This window comes from Trachypithecus francoisi, unplaced genomic scaffold (assembly GCF_009764315.1).
Source record: "Trachypithecus francoisi isolate TF-2019V2 unplaced genomic scaffold, Tfra_2.0 Lachesis_group10, whole genome shotgun sequence".
Lineage (NCBI taxonomy): Eukaryota > Metazoa > Chordata > Mammalia > Primates > Cercopithecidae > Trachypithecus > Trachypithecus francoisi.
Genome location: NW_022681455.1, coordinates 76,456,112 through 76,472,150, shown reverse-complemented (window position 1 = coordinate 76,472,150; position 16,039 = coordinate 76,456,112). Strand labels below are relative to the sequence as shown.

Sequence of the window (16,039 nt, the reverse complement as noted above, 5' to 3'; positions counted from 1 at the left end):
TACTGGGAATGGAGAAGTAAGAATAGATTTTTGTTGTTGTTTTGAGACAGGGTCTCATTCTGTCACCCAGGTTGGAGTGCAGTGGTGCGATCTCAGCTCACTGCAACCTCTGCCTCCCAGGTTCAAGTGATTCTTCCACTTCAGCCTCTGGAGTAGTTGAAACCCCAGGTGCACGCCACCATGCCCAGCTAATTTTTTGTATTTTTGGTAGAGATAGGATTTCACCAGGTTGCTCAGGCTGGTCTCAAACTCCTGATCTCAGGTGATCCACCCACCTTGGCCTCCCAAAGTGCTGGGATTATAGGTGTGAGCTACCGCACCCAGTCAGAAGTAAGAACAGATTGGGATAATACCAAGGAGACAGCAATAACAGGCTTGGGACAAAGAAAAAAAGGAGTGTGGGATAGCACAGAGGTGGAAGAACATGTTTGGGGCAAGATGTTGAATCTGGTTTTGGAACAGTCGAGTGGTGGGGTTGAGTAGGCCGGATGGGTTTCATGTAGCTTTTCTCAACTTTTATTATTGCCTTCCAAAGGAGACAATTTTAATTTCTCCTGAATGAAAAAAATTATACACTGAGGAAAAATATTCTGAGTAGGAATGAATTTCAGTGGGTCACAGATCATTGTCATAACAGTCTTTTTTATCCCCCATCCAAACCAGTTTCTCCTTTTTGAGGGTGACCTTGACCCTGTTGAGAATACATGGTCAAGAGCTGAAGGATCAAGAGCTGAAGGCAGAGTTCTGGACTGGAGATGACAGAATTTCTCTTTCCACTCTTTTTCTTACCTTTCTTTCTCACTTTCTACTTATTCTCTCTCCTCTTTGTCTCTTTTTTCATCTACTTTTTCCTTTCTTTTTCATCTCCCCTCAACCAGTCCATCATTCAACACGTTTATTTATGGAGAACCCATTATCTGATCAATGCTCTGGGGCATAGAAGGGAGCATGATGGGAAATTTGTTCCCACCCATAGAAGAGGGTCATGATGGGAAATTTGCTCCCACCCGTAGAAGAGAGCATGATGGGAAGTTTGTTGCCCATTCATAGAAGAGGAGCATGATGGGAAGTTTGTTCCCACCCATAGAAGAGGAGCATGATGGATGGGAGACTTGCTACCTGCTGCAGGGAGCCAAAGCATCACGAGAACAAACATTTAAAGAACATCTTTGGGATGAGCTCTTGGGCATGTGGACCCTGATTTTAGGGGTCAACAGGAGCAGTCACGTGTTCCTCCTCTTGTTCTCCACATCCCTCTCCAGGGCCCGCTACCTGGCTTCTGTCCCAGCCTCCCAGTGTGTGCCCTTTCTGATCAGCCTGGGGAAGAGCTGGTTGGATTCCTTGGTTTTAGATTCCTACAAAAAGACTTCAGTCCTCAGGAAAGTGCAGCAGTGCCTGGTAAGAAAACTCTTCCTGGGTGTCCCCTCCCTCTGGGTGTCTGTGGCCATCTTGGGGAGCCCTGTGAGGGATCTGGCTGGGATCTTGAGCCTGCTCTGATGGCCAGAAGTCTGACTTGTGGGTCTTGAAGCTTACTCTAAAGCTGCTGGTTGGAACAATCTTGGCCATTGGTTCTGGAGACTTCTGCTCCAGGGTCCAAAGGAGGGGAAGCTACTCTGGAGGAATGGAAAGAGTACAGTACCCTGAGACTGGGTGCCAGTGATTGGTTATATGGCTTTGGGTGAATCACCTTTCCTCCCTGAGCCTCAGTCTTCTCATCTGTAAGGTGGGGGTAATAGCACATCCCCCATAGAGTATTTTTTTTGGGGGGGGGCAGAGTCTCACTCTGCCACCCAGGCTGGAGTGCAGTGGCGCAATCTCAGCTCACTGCAACCTCTGCCTCCCAGGTTTGAGCGATTCTCCTGCCTCAGCCTCCCAAGTAGCTGGGAATACATGTGTGTACCACTATACCCGGCTATTTTTTGTATTTTCAGTAGAGACAGGGTTTCACCATGTTGGCCAGGATTGTCTCAAACTCCTAACATCAGGTGATCCACTCCACCTTGGCCTCCCAAAGTGTTGGGATTATAGATGTGAGCCACCATACCCAGCTTCCTCATAGGGTATTGAGAGCATGACATGGGCAATGTGTTATTTAATGTAAAGGCTCAAAGGCCAGACTGTCTGGGTGTGAATCCTAGTCTTGCCACTAGCTGACAGTTTCTTTTTCTTTAAAAAATGGATAATAGTAGTACTTACTTCTTACAGTTACTTTGAAGATGACTAGATTGAGATCCGTAGATACTCAGGACAGTGCACATAGGAAACACACAATAAATGTCAACAATTTTTGTCATTTTGCAAAAGTGCAAAAGAGCTTTGAAGGCTTTCAAGTGGCACACAGACATTGAAGTGTGTTTTCATTGTTGTGGTGCTAATAGTATAATGGTCGTTGAACTCTGGAATATTCTCAGAGCAGTAACAATGACAGTAGTGCTCAATTACTGAGTGCTCCTGGTGTGCCAAGCCAGGGTTTTCCAGATTTCTGAGGCCTGCATCCCTGGGGAAGATCAGGTCCCCTTCCATCTCTAGGAATCCATGTCAGGTAGACAATTCAGATCCTGGAATCTTTAAGAAGTTTGGGATTGGAACCTTTTTTTTTTTTTTTCTTTTTTTCTTTTTTGAGACAGAGTTTTCCTCTGTCACCCAGGCTGGAGTGCAATGGCATGATCATCTCGGCTCACTGCAACCTCCATCTCCCGGGTTCAAGTGATTCTTGTGCCTCAGCCTCCTGACTAGCTGGGACTACAGCCATGCGCCACGATGCCAGGCCAATTTTTGTATTTTTAGTATAGATGGGGTTTCACCATGTTGGCCAGCCTGATTTCGAACCCCTGGCCTCAAATGATCCGCCTGCCTCAGCCTCCCAGAGTGCTGGGATTATAGGCGTCAGCCACAGTGCCCACCTCACAGGATGGATTTCTAATGGTTCATGATCTTATGCTCTGCTGGAACTGCCCATTGGCTCCACTTTTTGGGTTCAGGACAACTCCATTGCCGATGAGTACACTGTGGACATCATGGGGAACCTGCTGTGTCACTTGCCGGCAGCCATCATCGACAGGGGGATCTCCCCCAGGGCCTGGGCGACTGCTCTACATGGCCTCAGAGACTGCCCAGACCTCAACCACGAGCAAAAGGCTGCAGTGAGGCTCAAGCTCCTGGGACAGTACGGGTGAGGAGTGGCTGGGCTTGGCTTTTGGGGCTGTGGTATGCTCTATAGAGGGACACTCAACCTTGGTTCTCCTGCCCGGCAAGCAGAGTTTCTGGCTTAAGATGAGATAAAATTCTTAGGCTTATTTTGGAAATGTGACCTTTCTTCTTTTGGCTTCAGATTTTTTTTTTTTTTGTTTTTTTGAGATGGAGTCTCACTCTGTGGCCAGGCTGGAGTGCAGTGGTGCAACCTTGGCTCACTGCAACCTCTGACTCCCTGGTTCAAGCGATTCTCCTGCCTCAGCCTCCCAAGTAGCTGGGATTACAGGCATGTGCCACCACGCCCAGCTAATTTTTGTATTTTTAGGAGAGACAGGGTTTCACCATGTTGGCCAGGATGGTCTCGATCTTCTGACCTCGTGATCCACCCGCCTCAGCCTCCCAAAGTTCTGGGATTACAGGCATGAGCCACCGCGCCCGGCCTTGGCTTCAGATTTGCTATAAAATGGAATCAGTAGTAGCTTCCCTACAAATCTCAAAGAGTTGTTACTTACACAGCTTGGCATATGAAGGGGAAATTTGGAAAACACGGCCCTTTACAGATGCAAAGCAGTGGTATTATTATCAGTTTAAAGACTATATATATATATATTTTTGAGATGGGGTCTTGCTCTGTCACCCAGGCTGGAGTGCTGTGGCACAGTAATGGCTTACTGCAGCCTCAACCTCCCTGGCTCAGGTGATCCTCTCACCTCAGCCTTCCAAGTAGCTGGGACCACAGGTGCACATCACTGTACCCAGCTAATTTTTGTATTTTTTTTAAGAGACGGAATTTCATCATGTTGCCTAGGTGAGTCTCGAACTCCTGGGCTCAAGGGATTCACCCACCTAAGCCTCCCACAGTGTTGGGATTATAGGTATGAGCCACCATGCCTGATCCTACAGTCTATTTTTAAGACTAGTTTTAGGTTCTCAGAAAAATGGAGAGGATAGAGATTTCCCATATCCCTCTGACTCCATACACGCATAAGCTCCCGGTGATCAATATCCCCCACCAAAGTCGTACGTTTATTAGAACTGATGAACCTATGTTGACATTATTGTCATTGGATTCTCATTGTCACCCGAAGTCTGTATTTTATATTAGGGTTCACTCTTGGTGCTTTACATTCTATAGGTTCAGACAAGTATGTAATAACATGTATTCACCATTATAGTATCATTTGGAGTATTTTCGCTGCCCTAAAAATCCTTCCGGGCTTTGCCTGTTCATTCCTCCCTCACTCCTAATTCCTGGCAACCACTCATACTTTTGCCTTTTCTAGAATATCATATATTTGGAATCATACAGCAGATAGCCTTTTCAGATAGACTTCTTTCACTTAGTAATATGTACTTAAGTTTTCTCCAGGTCTTTTTTTGGCTTGATAGCTCATTCCTTTTTAGTGCTGAATAATATTTCATTGTCTTCATGAACCACAGTTTATTTAGCCCTTCACCTACGGAAGGACATTTGGTTGCTTCCAAATTTTGGCAATTATGGATAAAGCTGCTATAAACATCCATATACAGGTTTTCATGTAGACATAAGTTTTCAACTCCTTTGCGTAAATACCAAAGAGTGTGTTTGCTGGGTTATATGGCAAAAACATGTTTGCTTGTGTAAGAAACCACCAAAGTTCTTCCAAAGTGGCTGTGTGATTTTGCATTCCCACCAGCTGTCACTGCTAATTGGGCAGACCTCCTTTAGAGATGTCACCAAAGATAGTGTCATGCTCTTCACTGTAGGCATTTATGATCTACATAAGAATAACAGTGGATTCTGGGTCAGTGCTTTTATTTTATCCTGCCAAGTTCAAGAGAAAGTTTTTTTCTTATTCTAAGAGAAGACTATTATGGTAAATTAAAAGGAAGAAATATATAATTACTCTTCTATCGGGGAGGAGGAGGAAGGAAACACTGTGATGTAAATAGCAGAAATTCAATAATTTAATTTAAAAATTTAATCTAAAAAGAGAATGAGAATGTATTGAATTCAGGAATGGAACGTAATGGGAAACTCCACTGGTGGTCTTCAGGCGTGGCTGAATCCAGTGTCTCAAATGACATCATCAGGAATACGTTCCTCTCATCCCTCAACTCTGTGTTCCTTGGTGTGGTCTTTAATTTTTCCACTTGGTAATATGAATGTCCTCCAATATCCTCTTTACAGCCAGAGATGCCAGAGAAAGGAGAGCTTCTCTGATAGTTCCATCAAAATTCCCAGGGATGACTCTGATTGGTCAGCCTGTATCACATGCCAATTTTCTTGGTCAAAGAAGTGGGACCATGTGATTGACAGTTTCTCTGAGTGTAAGACAATCTGTTCCTGAAAGACAAGAGTGTTGGGGGAAAAGGCAACAGATGTCCACCACAGCATGCTTTTTTCACTTTACTGGTTATTATCTCTTTTTAGACTCCCTCAGCACTGGACAGCCGAGACCACGAAGGACTTGGGACCCTTTCTAGTACTTTTCTCAGGAGATGAATTAAGCTCTATAGCCACAAAGGTAATGTTGTGCTCCATCTTAAGAAGGCTGAAGGCGTTTGAAGGGGAGAGAAAATGTAGTCAGTTATACTGCTGTCTAAGCTTCTGGAAGCTTCCTCCCTGCCTCAAAGGGCTAAGATGTTTCCAGCTCCATTCCAGGATGTGCAAGGTTCTGGAAAAGGGAGTGAGGCCACAGCTAAATGAACTCAGGCCCTTTTGTGTGGCCCCCCAGGCAGATGTGTGCAGACGGGCATCATGTAGCTACCAGTCTGCTATTAGTGTGCATCTCACACCCACATCTGTTCTGGCTCTCACACTGGCTGGTGCCCTAGGCACCTGCACATATATGTCCAGTGTATGCAATCACATATGCAGACACATTTAATCCAATAACAAGTCTTTGTTGATTATTACATTTGGGCATGACACTTTTCTTGGAGTAAGGCTCCAGAAGTTAGACAGTCTAGGTCAAGGGACATGTAAAATAAGCATTAATTAGTCATTTTTGCTGCATAACAAAGCCACACAATCTCAAGGGCATAGAACAATTTGCATATGTTTCTTGCTGCTTGATCTGTGGGTCACTGGAGCAGCCCTGCTCTATAAGGCTGCATTTGGAGCCCAGCCTCTAGAACTTGTTCTCACCATGAAGGTATGAAACTACCAAAAAGAGAAGGGATAAGTACAATTCTCCTTAAGTCCTAGGCTGGAAATTGACACGCTGTCGCTTCTGCCACACTCCAAAGGCCAAAGTGAGTTACATGACCAAGACCAACTTTAATGGGGCAGGAAGGAGTTTCCTTCCATGGAGGTGGAGGGTAGGAAAGGAGTGAACGTTTGCTGAACGACAATCAGATTCCCCACAAAGCACATCCACACACTCTCATACCTGCACTTGCAGGCGCAAGGTGCACATAGTCACACATACTCAGCAGGGCCTGAACATACAGAACATCACCTGGGATCACACATGTGTAGCACACATTCTGAAGTTTAGTCACAGTAAAATCATATTCTGGATGTCCAAATATATGGTTATAAGCAGTTGATGCACAAATGTTTATTTTTATTTTATTATTTTATTTTATTTTGAAATGGAGTCTCCCTCTGTTGCACAGGCTGGAGGGTAGTGATGCAATCTCGGCTCACTGCAACCTCTGCCTCCCAGGTTCAAGTGATTCTCCTGCCTCAGCCTCCCGAGTAGCTGGGATTACAGGCGCCTGCCACTATGCCCAGCTAATTTATATATTTTTAGTAGCTATGGGGTTTCACCATATTGGCCAGGCTGGTCTTGAACTCCTGATCTCAAGTGATCTGCCTGCCTTGACCTCCCAAGTGCTGGGATTATAGGCGTGAGCCACCTTGTCTGGCCCCGATGCACAAATGTTATATATCCATCTATTTTTTCTTCCTTGTTTTTTCTATGTTTAGATGTTTGTTATTTTCCATAAGTTATTGGGGTACAGGTGGTACTTGGTTACAGGAGTAAGTTATTTAGTGGTGATTTGTAAGATTTTGGTGCACCTATCACCTGAGCAGTATACACTGCACCATATTTGTAGTCTTTTATCCCTTGTCCCCCACAATCTTCCATCCAAGTCCCCAAAGTCCATTGCATCATTCTTATGCCTTTGGGTCCTCATAGTTTAGCTCCTACATATCAGTGAGAACATACATATGTCTATCTAATCTTAAAAAAATCAACTTCTGAAGTTGAAAAAGTCTTGTATCAACACTGTGAAATATCAAAAATACAGTGTAGAATTAAAAAAAAACCCAGGTTGCAAAAGTATATCTATAGTAGGATATGAAGTAAATAAATAAATACTAGCTGAATTAATTTAAAGCATATGTAAACCAAGTTTATATGTAAGAGAAGTGTAAAAGTGAATGCCAAATTCAGAGTGACAGTTACTTCTGGGGAAGGAGGAAGGCAAAGAGTGAAGGAGGGACTTATTATTTATATTGTGATGTTTTATTTCTTAAGCTGGGTTGTGAGGACATGGGTGTTTTGTTGTATTATTCTGTATACTCTTTTTTTAAATACTGGAAATGTTTAATAAAACAAGTAATACATGCTCCTGGTTAACAAATCCCAATTGCACTAAAGGTAATAGGATGAGAAGCAAGTCTGCCTCCCACTCCAGACTTGTAGTTCCCTAGCTTCCCTCTTCAGAGGCAGTTGCTGTCCCCAATCTCTTCTGCATCCTTTCAGAAAAATCCTGACTACCTATATAACATGTTTTATATAGGTGTAAAATTATATATATAACAAGCCAACATGGCGAAACCCTGTCTCTACTAAAAACACAAGAGCATATATACACTCTTCTTTAAAAAATACAAAATGGAAAATAACATTCACTCCGCTATGCACATTGTTTTCTAAAAGTTAACTGTCTTAGAGCAGTTGCTTTCCGCCTTAGCTGCACATTAGAATCACCTGGGGAGATTCCAAGATGGACCAGTCCATGGTATCCAGCCCAGACCAACTAATCAGAATCTGCAGGGTGTCCCAGGTGATTCTTACGTACAGTCAGGGTTGAGAACTGCTGGCCTAGACTGTGACTCTAATTCTGAAGATGAGTCTAGAAAGGGGAGCTACTAGGCTGAGAGGCTTTCTTTCTGGGTGAGCTGGGACCCAGAGAGGCATAGCTGTTTATAGGGCTTGATGAATTCTCTGGGCCCACAGACAGGCCTCCTAATAATATCCCAAGTCTTGACAAAGTGTATTCGTTCTAGATGAGAAATGACACTTTCTCCAAGGCAACCCATTATCCCCTAAGTCCCCTCATTGCTAGTCTCCATTCAGGATGTTGAGACAACCCTTCTTCACCTCTTTTCCATGATAAATGTTGTTAGGCAATTCTTTTTTTCTTTTTTGAGACAGAGTCTAGCTCTGTTGCCCAGGCTGGAGTGCAGTGGCACGATCTCAGCTCACTGCAATCTCTGCCTCCTGGGTTCAAGTGATTCTCCTGCCTCAGCCTCCTGAGTAGCTGGGATTACAGGCATACACCACCATGCCCCATGAATTTTTATATTTTTTGTAGAAACGGGGTTTCACCATGTTAGCCAGGCTGGTCTCGAACCCTTGACCTCAGGTGATCTGTCCGCTTGGGCCTCCCAAAGTGCTAGGATTACAGGTGTGAGCCACTGCACCTGACCTGTGTTAGGCAATTCTTGCATTGCTATAAAGAAATACCTGAGACTGGGTAATTTATAAAGAAAAGAGGTTTACATGGAATACTATGTGGCTGTAAAAAAGAATGAGATCGTGTTCTTTGCAGGGACATGGATGGAGCTGGAGGCCATCATCCTTAGCAAACTAATGCAGGAACAGAAAACCAAATACCACATGTTCTCACTTATAAGTGGGAGCTAAATGATGAGAACATGTTGTCACATAGAATGGAACAGCAGATACTGGGGCCTATTGGAGAGTGAAGGGTGGGAGGAGGGAGAAGATCAGCAAAAATAACTAATGGGTACTAGGCTTAATACCTGGGTAATTAAATAATTTGTACAACAAGCCTCCATGACACAAGCTTACCTATATAACAAACCTGCCATGTATCCCTGAACTTAAAATAAAAGTTACATTAAAAAAATAAAATAAAAAGGGCCAGGCGCAGTGGCTCATGCCTGTAATCCCAGCACTTTGGGAGGCTGAGGTGGGCAGAACGAGGTCAGGAGATCGAGACCATCCTGGCTAACACGGTGAAACCCCGTCTCTACTAAAAAATACAAAAAATTAGCTGGGCGTGGTGGCGGGTGCCTGTAGTCCCAGTTACTCGGGAGGCTGAGGCAGGAAAATGGCGTGAACCCTGGAGGCGGAGCTTGCAGTTACCCAAGATGGCACCCTGCACTCCAGCCTGGGTGACAGAGCGAGACTCCATCTCAAAAAACAAAAACCAAACAAACACTGCCAGGCACAGTGGCTCACATCTGTAATCCCAGCACTTTGTGAGGCCGAGGTGGGTGAATCACTTGAGGCCAGGAGTTTGAGACCAGTCAGGCCAAGATAGTGAAACCCTGTCTATACTAAAAATAAAAAAAAATTAGCCTGGCTTGGTGCTGCATGCCTGTAATTCCAGCTACTCAGGAGGCTGAGGCACGAGAATTACTTGAGCCTGGGAGGTGGAGATTGCAGTGAGTGGAGATCCCACCACTGTACTCCAGCTTGAGTGACACAGCGAGACTCTGTCTAAAAAAAAAAAAAACAAAAAAACCAAGAAAAGAGGATTGACTGGCTCATGGCTCTGCAGACTGTACAGGAAGCATGATGCTGGCATCTGCCCAGCTTTTGGGAAGGCCTCAGGAAACTTACAATCATGGCGAAAGGCGAAGGGGGAGCAGGCAAGTCTTACTTGGCCCCCGCAGGAGCAAGACAGTGATGGGGGAGGTGCTACATCCATTTAAACAACAAGATCTCGAGAGAACGCTCTCATTATTGTGAGGACAGTACCAAGGGGATTGTATTTAACTATTCATGAAAAATCTGCCCCCATGATCCAGTCACCTCTCACTGGGCCCCACCTCCAATACTGGGGATTACATTTCAATATGAGATTTGGGTGGGGTACACCTCCAAAGTATATCAAACATAAAGTTTAGTAAAAACTTTGAAATAGCACCAAACCAGAAAAGGGGTAGGTACACACACATTTTTTTTTTTTTTTTTTTGAGACAGGATTTTACTCCCATCGCCAGGCTGGAGTGCAGTGGCATGCTCTCGACTCACTGCAACCTCCGCCTCCTGGGCCCAAGTGATCCTTCTGCCTCAGCCTCCTAAGTAGCTGGGATGACAGGTGCATGCCACCACGCCTGGCTAATTTTTGTATTTTTAATAGAGATGGGGTTTCACCATGTTGGCCAGGCCAGTCTTGAGCTCCTGACCTCAAGTGATTTGCCCACCTCGACCTCCCAAAATGCTGGGATTACAGGTGTGAGCCACTGCACCTGGCCTAGCCTACATTTTTTGTCGATATTATCAGATTGCTCTGCTAATAGTGCACAATTTGACAGTCCCACAGAAAAATGAATGTGCCCAACATTAAGTATTAGCACTTTATTTTATTTTTGACTATCTGGTGAAAAGTGATGTATTTATGTTTTTTAGCCTTTGTTGGATTTTTATTGAGGTTGAGTATCATTTTATAGGATTCTTTATAGAGACCACATTAGTGGGACTAGGGATTAGATTTATATGAGAAGTTGCTATAACAAAGAATGAAGGCAGTAAGTAATGTGACAGTTTCAATTCTGATTTCCATCTGTATTTAAGGGGCTTTAATTATTATTCATCTTCTTTCATCTTCTCTCACACAGTTTCCTGAGATCCTTCTACAAGCAGCTTCCAAGATGGCCAGGACCTTGCCCCCTAAAGAATTCCTCTGCGCTGTCTTTGACTCTGTTCGGAACAGCAGTGACAAGATCCCCAGCTCTGACCCTATGCCTGGTGAGTGTTTCCAGGGTATCTGAGCCACTGCTGGGGTGGTAGTGTTTTGGGCAGGGTCTCTGACATCAAGAGGCCTCCTTATGCAGGGAACTGGATGAAATGTCTGCGAAGCAATAGAATGACAAAATCTACAGGCAAAGAATTACATTTTTGGGTCAGGCGTGGTTGCTCAAGCCTGTAATCCTAGCACTTTGTGAGGTGCAGGCAGGCAGATCACTTGAGGTCAGGAGCTCGAGACCAGCCTGGCCAACATGGCGAAACCCTGTCTCTACTGAAAACACAAAAATTAGCCAGGCGTAATGGTGTGCGCCTGTAGTCCCAGGTACTCTGGAGGCTGAGGCACAAGGATTGCTTGAACCAAGGAGGTGAAATTTGCAGTGAGCTGAGATGGTATCGCTGCACTCCAGCCTGGGTGACAGCAAGACTCTGTCTCAAAACAAAACAAAACAAGAAAGAGTTACAGTTTTGTAAAGTAACCTGGAATCATGTCCCATACTCCATACCCAGGCTAGTAGGTTTAATGAGTGAATACGTGTAACAAACATTTCAGTAGGATTGACTTAAAGGACCAACATGGATTAGTGGTTTAACATTGCAGTGACAGGGCTGAGCTGGCTAGATTTCTCTCCTGAGTCTGCCACTTACTGGCTGTGTGGTTTTGGGTAAGCTCTTTAATCTCTGTGTGCCTCAGTTTTCATCCTCTATCAAATGGGGATAATGCAAGTCTCTACCTCACTGGGTTATTGTGAGAATTAATGGGTTTAAGCCCAGAAACATGTTTACAAGAATGTCTGGCACGTAGCAGATCCTTAATAAGTGTTAGATATTTTTAAAATTTGATTTGTAAAAAAATTTTTGAGGTGGAGTCTCACTGTGTCACCCAGGCTGGAGTACAGTGGCATGATCTCAGCCCACTGCAACCTCCACCTCTCAGATTCCAGCAACTATCCTGCCTCAGCCTCCTGACTAGCTGGGATTATAGGCATGTGCCACTACGCCTGGCTAAGTTTTGTATTATTAGTAAAGGTGGGGTTTCACCATGTTGACGAGGCTGGTCTTGAACTCTGGCCTCAGGTTATCCACCCGCCTTGGCCTCCCAAAGTGCTGGGATTACAGGTGTGAGCCACTGTGCTCCCACCTAAAATTTGATTTTATAGAGGCAGGGCCTTGCTTTGTCACCCAGGCTGGAATGCAGTGGTGCAATCATGGCTCACTACAGCCTCGACCTCCTGGACTCAAGAGATCCTCCCACCTCAGCTTCACAAGTTAGCTGGGACTACAGGCATGCACCACCACATCTGGATAATGTTTTATTTTTTGTAGAGATAGGATCTTGCTATGTTTCCCAGGCTGATGTTGAACTCTGAGACTCAAGTGATCATCCTGCCTTGGTCTCCCATAGTGCTGGGATTATAGATGTGAGCCACCATGCCTGTCCAAGTGTTAGATATTTTATTATCATTACCATGCACCTACTAAGTGCAGACTGGGACCAGGCATGAGGAGACAAAGTTAATCAGATCCAATGGTAGTAGTTGACAGTCAGTGCTTGCTTTCATCCACCCAACAAATATTAGTTAATCACTAATTATGTGAACAAAGAGCTTACTTTCAAATGGAGGGTAGCAAGACAATAAAGTCCATACATAAGTGAAATATATGATATATCATATGAAAAGTGCCAAGAATGAAAATAAAGCAAGGGAATGGGCCATGAGTGTTGGGAGGGGAACTGTCATGTGAAAAGAGAACCATGAAGGAACGTCTCATTGAGAAGGTGACATTTGAATGAGGACCCAAGGGAGAGTGGGCCATGTGAATATTTTCAGTTAGAGTCTTCCAGGCAGAGAGTGCGACAGGATCACTCCTGTGAGTGGGAGGTAGGAGCCAGTGTGTTTGGAGGGGAGTGAGAGACAAGGCCAGCCATGTAGGGACTGATAAAGGAAACCCTAATGACTTTGGCTTTTACTCTGGGTGGAGGCATCATGTGACATCGAGCAAAGAAGTGTCACAATTGGATTTATGTGTACCTTGGGTGATTATCCCTCCATGCATTATATTGTTCTCCCATTTTGTTTTTCTTGGTGAATGTGGGGATTTTATTGGGTAATGGAGGTGGCTCTCAGTGGGATGGATGGGGAGCTAGAAAGGGGATGGAGTGGGAAGATGATCTTCCCCTGGAGTTTGGCTGTCCTATGGCCAATCTCCTCTCCGACTGTCCCCAGCCAAACTCTTCTTGGTATTCAGACGCTTCTTCTTTTCTCTCCTTCTTTGCCATGCTGCTCTTCTGCTCCTCTTCTCTTTATTCATCTGCTCATCTGCTTATATGCTCATGGAGCCTGGGGTTTGGGGTTTATATAGGTACAGGATAGTGGGGTATGGCAGGCCAAAAGGTAACACTTGGATGTGAAAACAGGAATGCCTATTCCCATTTAGGGCTGCGGATTTCCAGGCGTGGGTGTTCTCTTGTTTTTTAAATGAAGGAAACTGGGGCTTAGGAGACTAAGGGACTTGTCCAAAGTCACAGAGTTAGTAAATGGCAGTGTTTGCATTTGTACCCAATGCTGATGGTGAGCACCACTGGCTCCCACTGCCCTCAAGGTCTAGCAGTCCATGTCATCATATTGCAGAGCTCTTACTATGTGCATGTGATACACAAAAGTAAGGCCTTCCACGCTCAGGGGAAGGAAGCTCTGGTATCATGCATAGTTTGAGTGTTCTTTAGTTGGTTCTGGGTATTAATTGCTGCTATGCTTTAGTGATTAATGAATTAGCAGAATTACTGCTTGGTTTTATATTAGTTTGTGTGTGTGTGTGTGTTCATTCACCCACAGATACTTGCTGAACACTTACTATGTACCAGGCTCTATTCTAATCCCTGGACAGACACGGTGATAAGACCAAGTCCCTGATGTACTAGTCAACCATTCTGCCCTCTCTAGTTCTGTGCTACCACTGATGTTGTTTTCACTAGAGAGTGGGGTGGGGGTTGGCCTAGGGAGGGATGGATCTTTAGTCCCTTCCAAGTGGCTTATGATAAAGATGTTTGAGGACCACAACTGGCATCTTTGTTCTCGTCTACTTTTGCCTCTTGATTGGAATGCAGTGAATTTCCATTGAAGGTGCAATGAGAAGAGAGAGGCCATGGGGCTTGGGAAATGCCCTGGCCTTGGGTGAGGTTGGTGCATCTGTCAGCATCAGTGGTGGTCTGCTGCTAAGACAAGAAATCCATGGTTGTTCTTAAGGATCCTAGAGTTTTCTCCCAGGTTGGGCACATTGGAGCCAGCAAAGACAATATCTCATTTGCATGGTGGTTGGTAACTGGTTTGAGTAGGTAAGGTCCACGTTATTCAAAGACCGAAATGGCTGTTTTTCCTTTTGCCAAGGGAAGTGCAAAGGGCTCATTTTTCTTTTCTCTTGGGATGGGAAATCCACAACCCCCACTATGATTTTCATGGACAGCAACTCATCTTCCTAGTTTTTATTTTTTATTTTATTTTGACACAGGGTCTCACTGTTACCCAGGCTGGAGAGTAGTGGTATGATCACGGCTCACTGCAGCCTTGACCTCCCAGGCTCAGGTGATCCTCCCACCTCAGCCTCCTGGGTAGCTGGGACTACAGGCATGTGCCATCATACCCAGCTAATATTTTGCAGTTTTTTTTTAGAGGTGAGGTCTTGCCATGTTGCCCAGGCTGGTCTTGAACTCCTTGGCTCAAGTGATCCTTCTGCCTTGGCCTCCCAAAGTGCTGGGATTGAAGACATGAGCCACCGTGCAGCCCATCTTCCCATTTTTATAGGAAGGCTCCTTCATAATTTTGGAACCTTTATGCTGGGTTGCAAACTCAAAGGCATGGCGGGGGAGGTAGGCAACAGGAATTGTGTACTGAGTGCTTACTGTATGCATGGCACTGTTCTAAGTGCTTTATATATAACACATTTAGTTTTCACAACCATCCTATGAGGTGATTTTATTTCCATTTTATAGACAAGAAAACTGAAATACAGAGAGGTTAAATAGTCTTGGATTTGAATAGAAAGTCGGGACTGTTCACCACCAGTCTTACTGCCCTCAAGGAATTTGTAGTTTAATTGTAATGTTGCACTGCTCCTACTTTGTGCATGTGGATGTGCAAAAAGCTGACATTTCCATGACTTTGTTACCCAATAATTAGCAAGAAATGGCAAAAGTGGGATTCAGTCTAGTCCCTGGGCTCCTGCTCTCCACTTTTACTCTGTAGTCCCTTCCATGCATAAATCTGACTGGCGAAGGATGTTACTCATTTCAATACACAGACTAACATTTCCTGAAATTCTCTTTCCTCTTTTCCTTCCCTGCATCTCCCCTTTCTTTAGGTTGCCATGGAGTCGCGGCCCCCTCTTCCAATGACATCTTCAAGTTGGCGGAAGCCAACGCCTGCTGGGCCCTGGAGGACCTGCGGTGCATGGAGGAAGACACATTCATCAGGACTGTGGAACTGCTGGGAGCTGTCCAGGGTTTCAGCCGGCCTCAGCTGATGACCCTGAAGGAGAAAGCAATACAGGTGAAGCCCACCTCAGGGAGGAAATGTTAAACAGAGGAAAAAAGAAAAATACCAAAACCAGTTCAGCATTTCTGCACATAGAGCCCTCCTCAAGGAGTTTTCACATATATCATCTTGAAATTTTACTGCATCAGCTCAGTGATATTGTGATCTCCTTATCTGAGAAAGGAGGAAATTTCCAGTTCCTCCCTCTTAGGACTGTGGCAGAGAATGGGATGAGATGTGTCTTGGCATCTAGCAGATGCTCAGTGAATAAAGTTCTGTGGATGTCCCAATGCCTCTGACCAAGGCGGTTTCCAAGAATTAGCCCTTTTATTCCTTCACATGGAGAGCCCCAGCTGCTGCTCATAGCAGGTTTTC

At 44.8% G+C, this 16,039-nt stretch overlaps 1 protein-coding gene across 1 annotated transcript in view; it reads left to right on the top strand.

Annotated features, from left to right (window-relative positions):
- The window catches only part of OTOA (otoancorin), an 85,947-nt gene that overhangs the window by 45,156 nt on the left and 24,752 nt on the right, over positions 1-16,039 (top strand). The window contains exons 17-21 of the mRNA XM_033219832.1: positions 1,263-1,398; positions 2,982-3,172; positions 5,606-5,699; positions 11,006-11,135; positions 15,492-15,679. Of these exons, the coding sequence (XP_033075723.1) occupies positions 1,263-1,398; positions 2,982-3,172; positions 5,606-5,699; positions 11,006-11,135; positions 15,492-15,679 (739 nt within the window). The remainder of the gene's footprint in view (positions 1-1,262; positions 1,399-2,981; positions 3,173-5,605; positions 5,700-11,005; positions 11,136-15,491; positions 15,680-16,039) is intronic.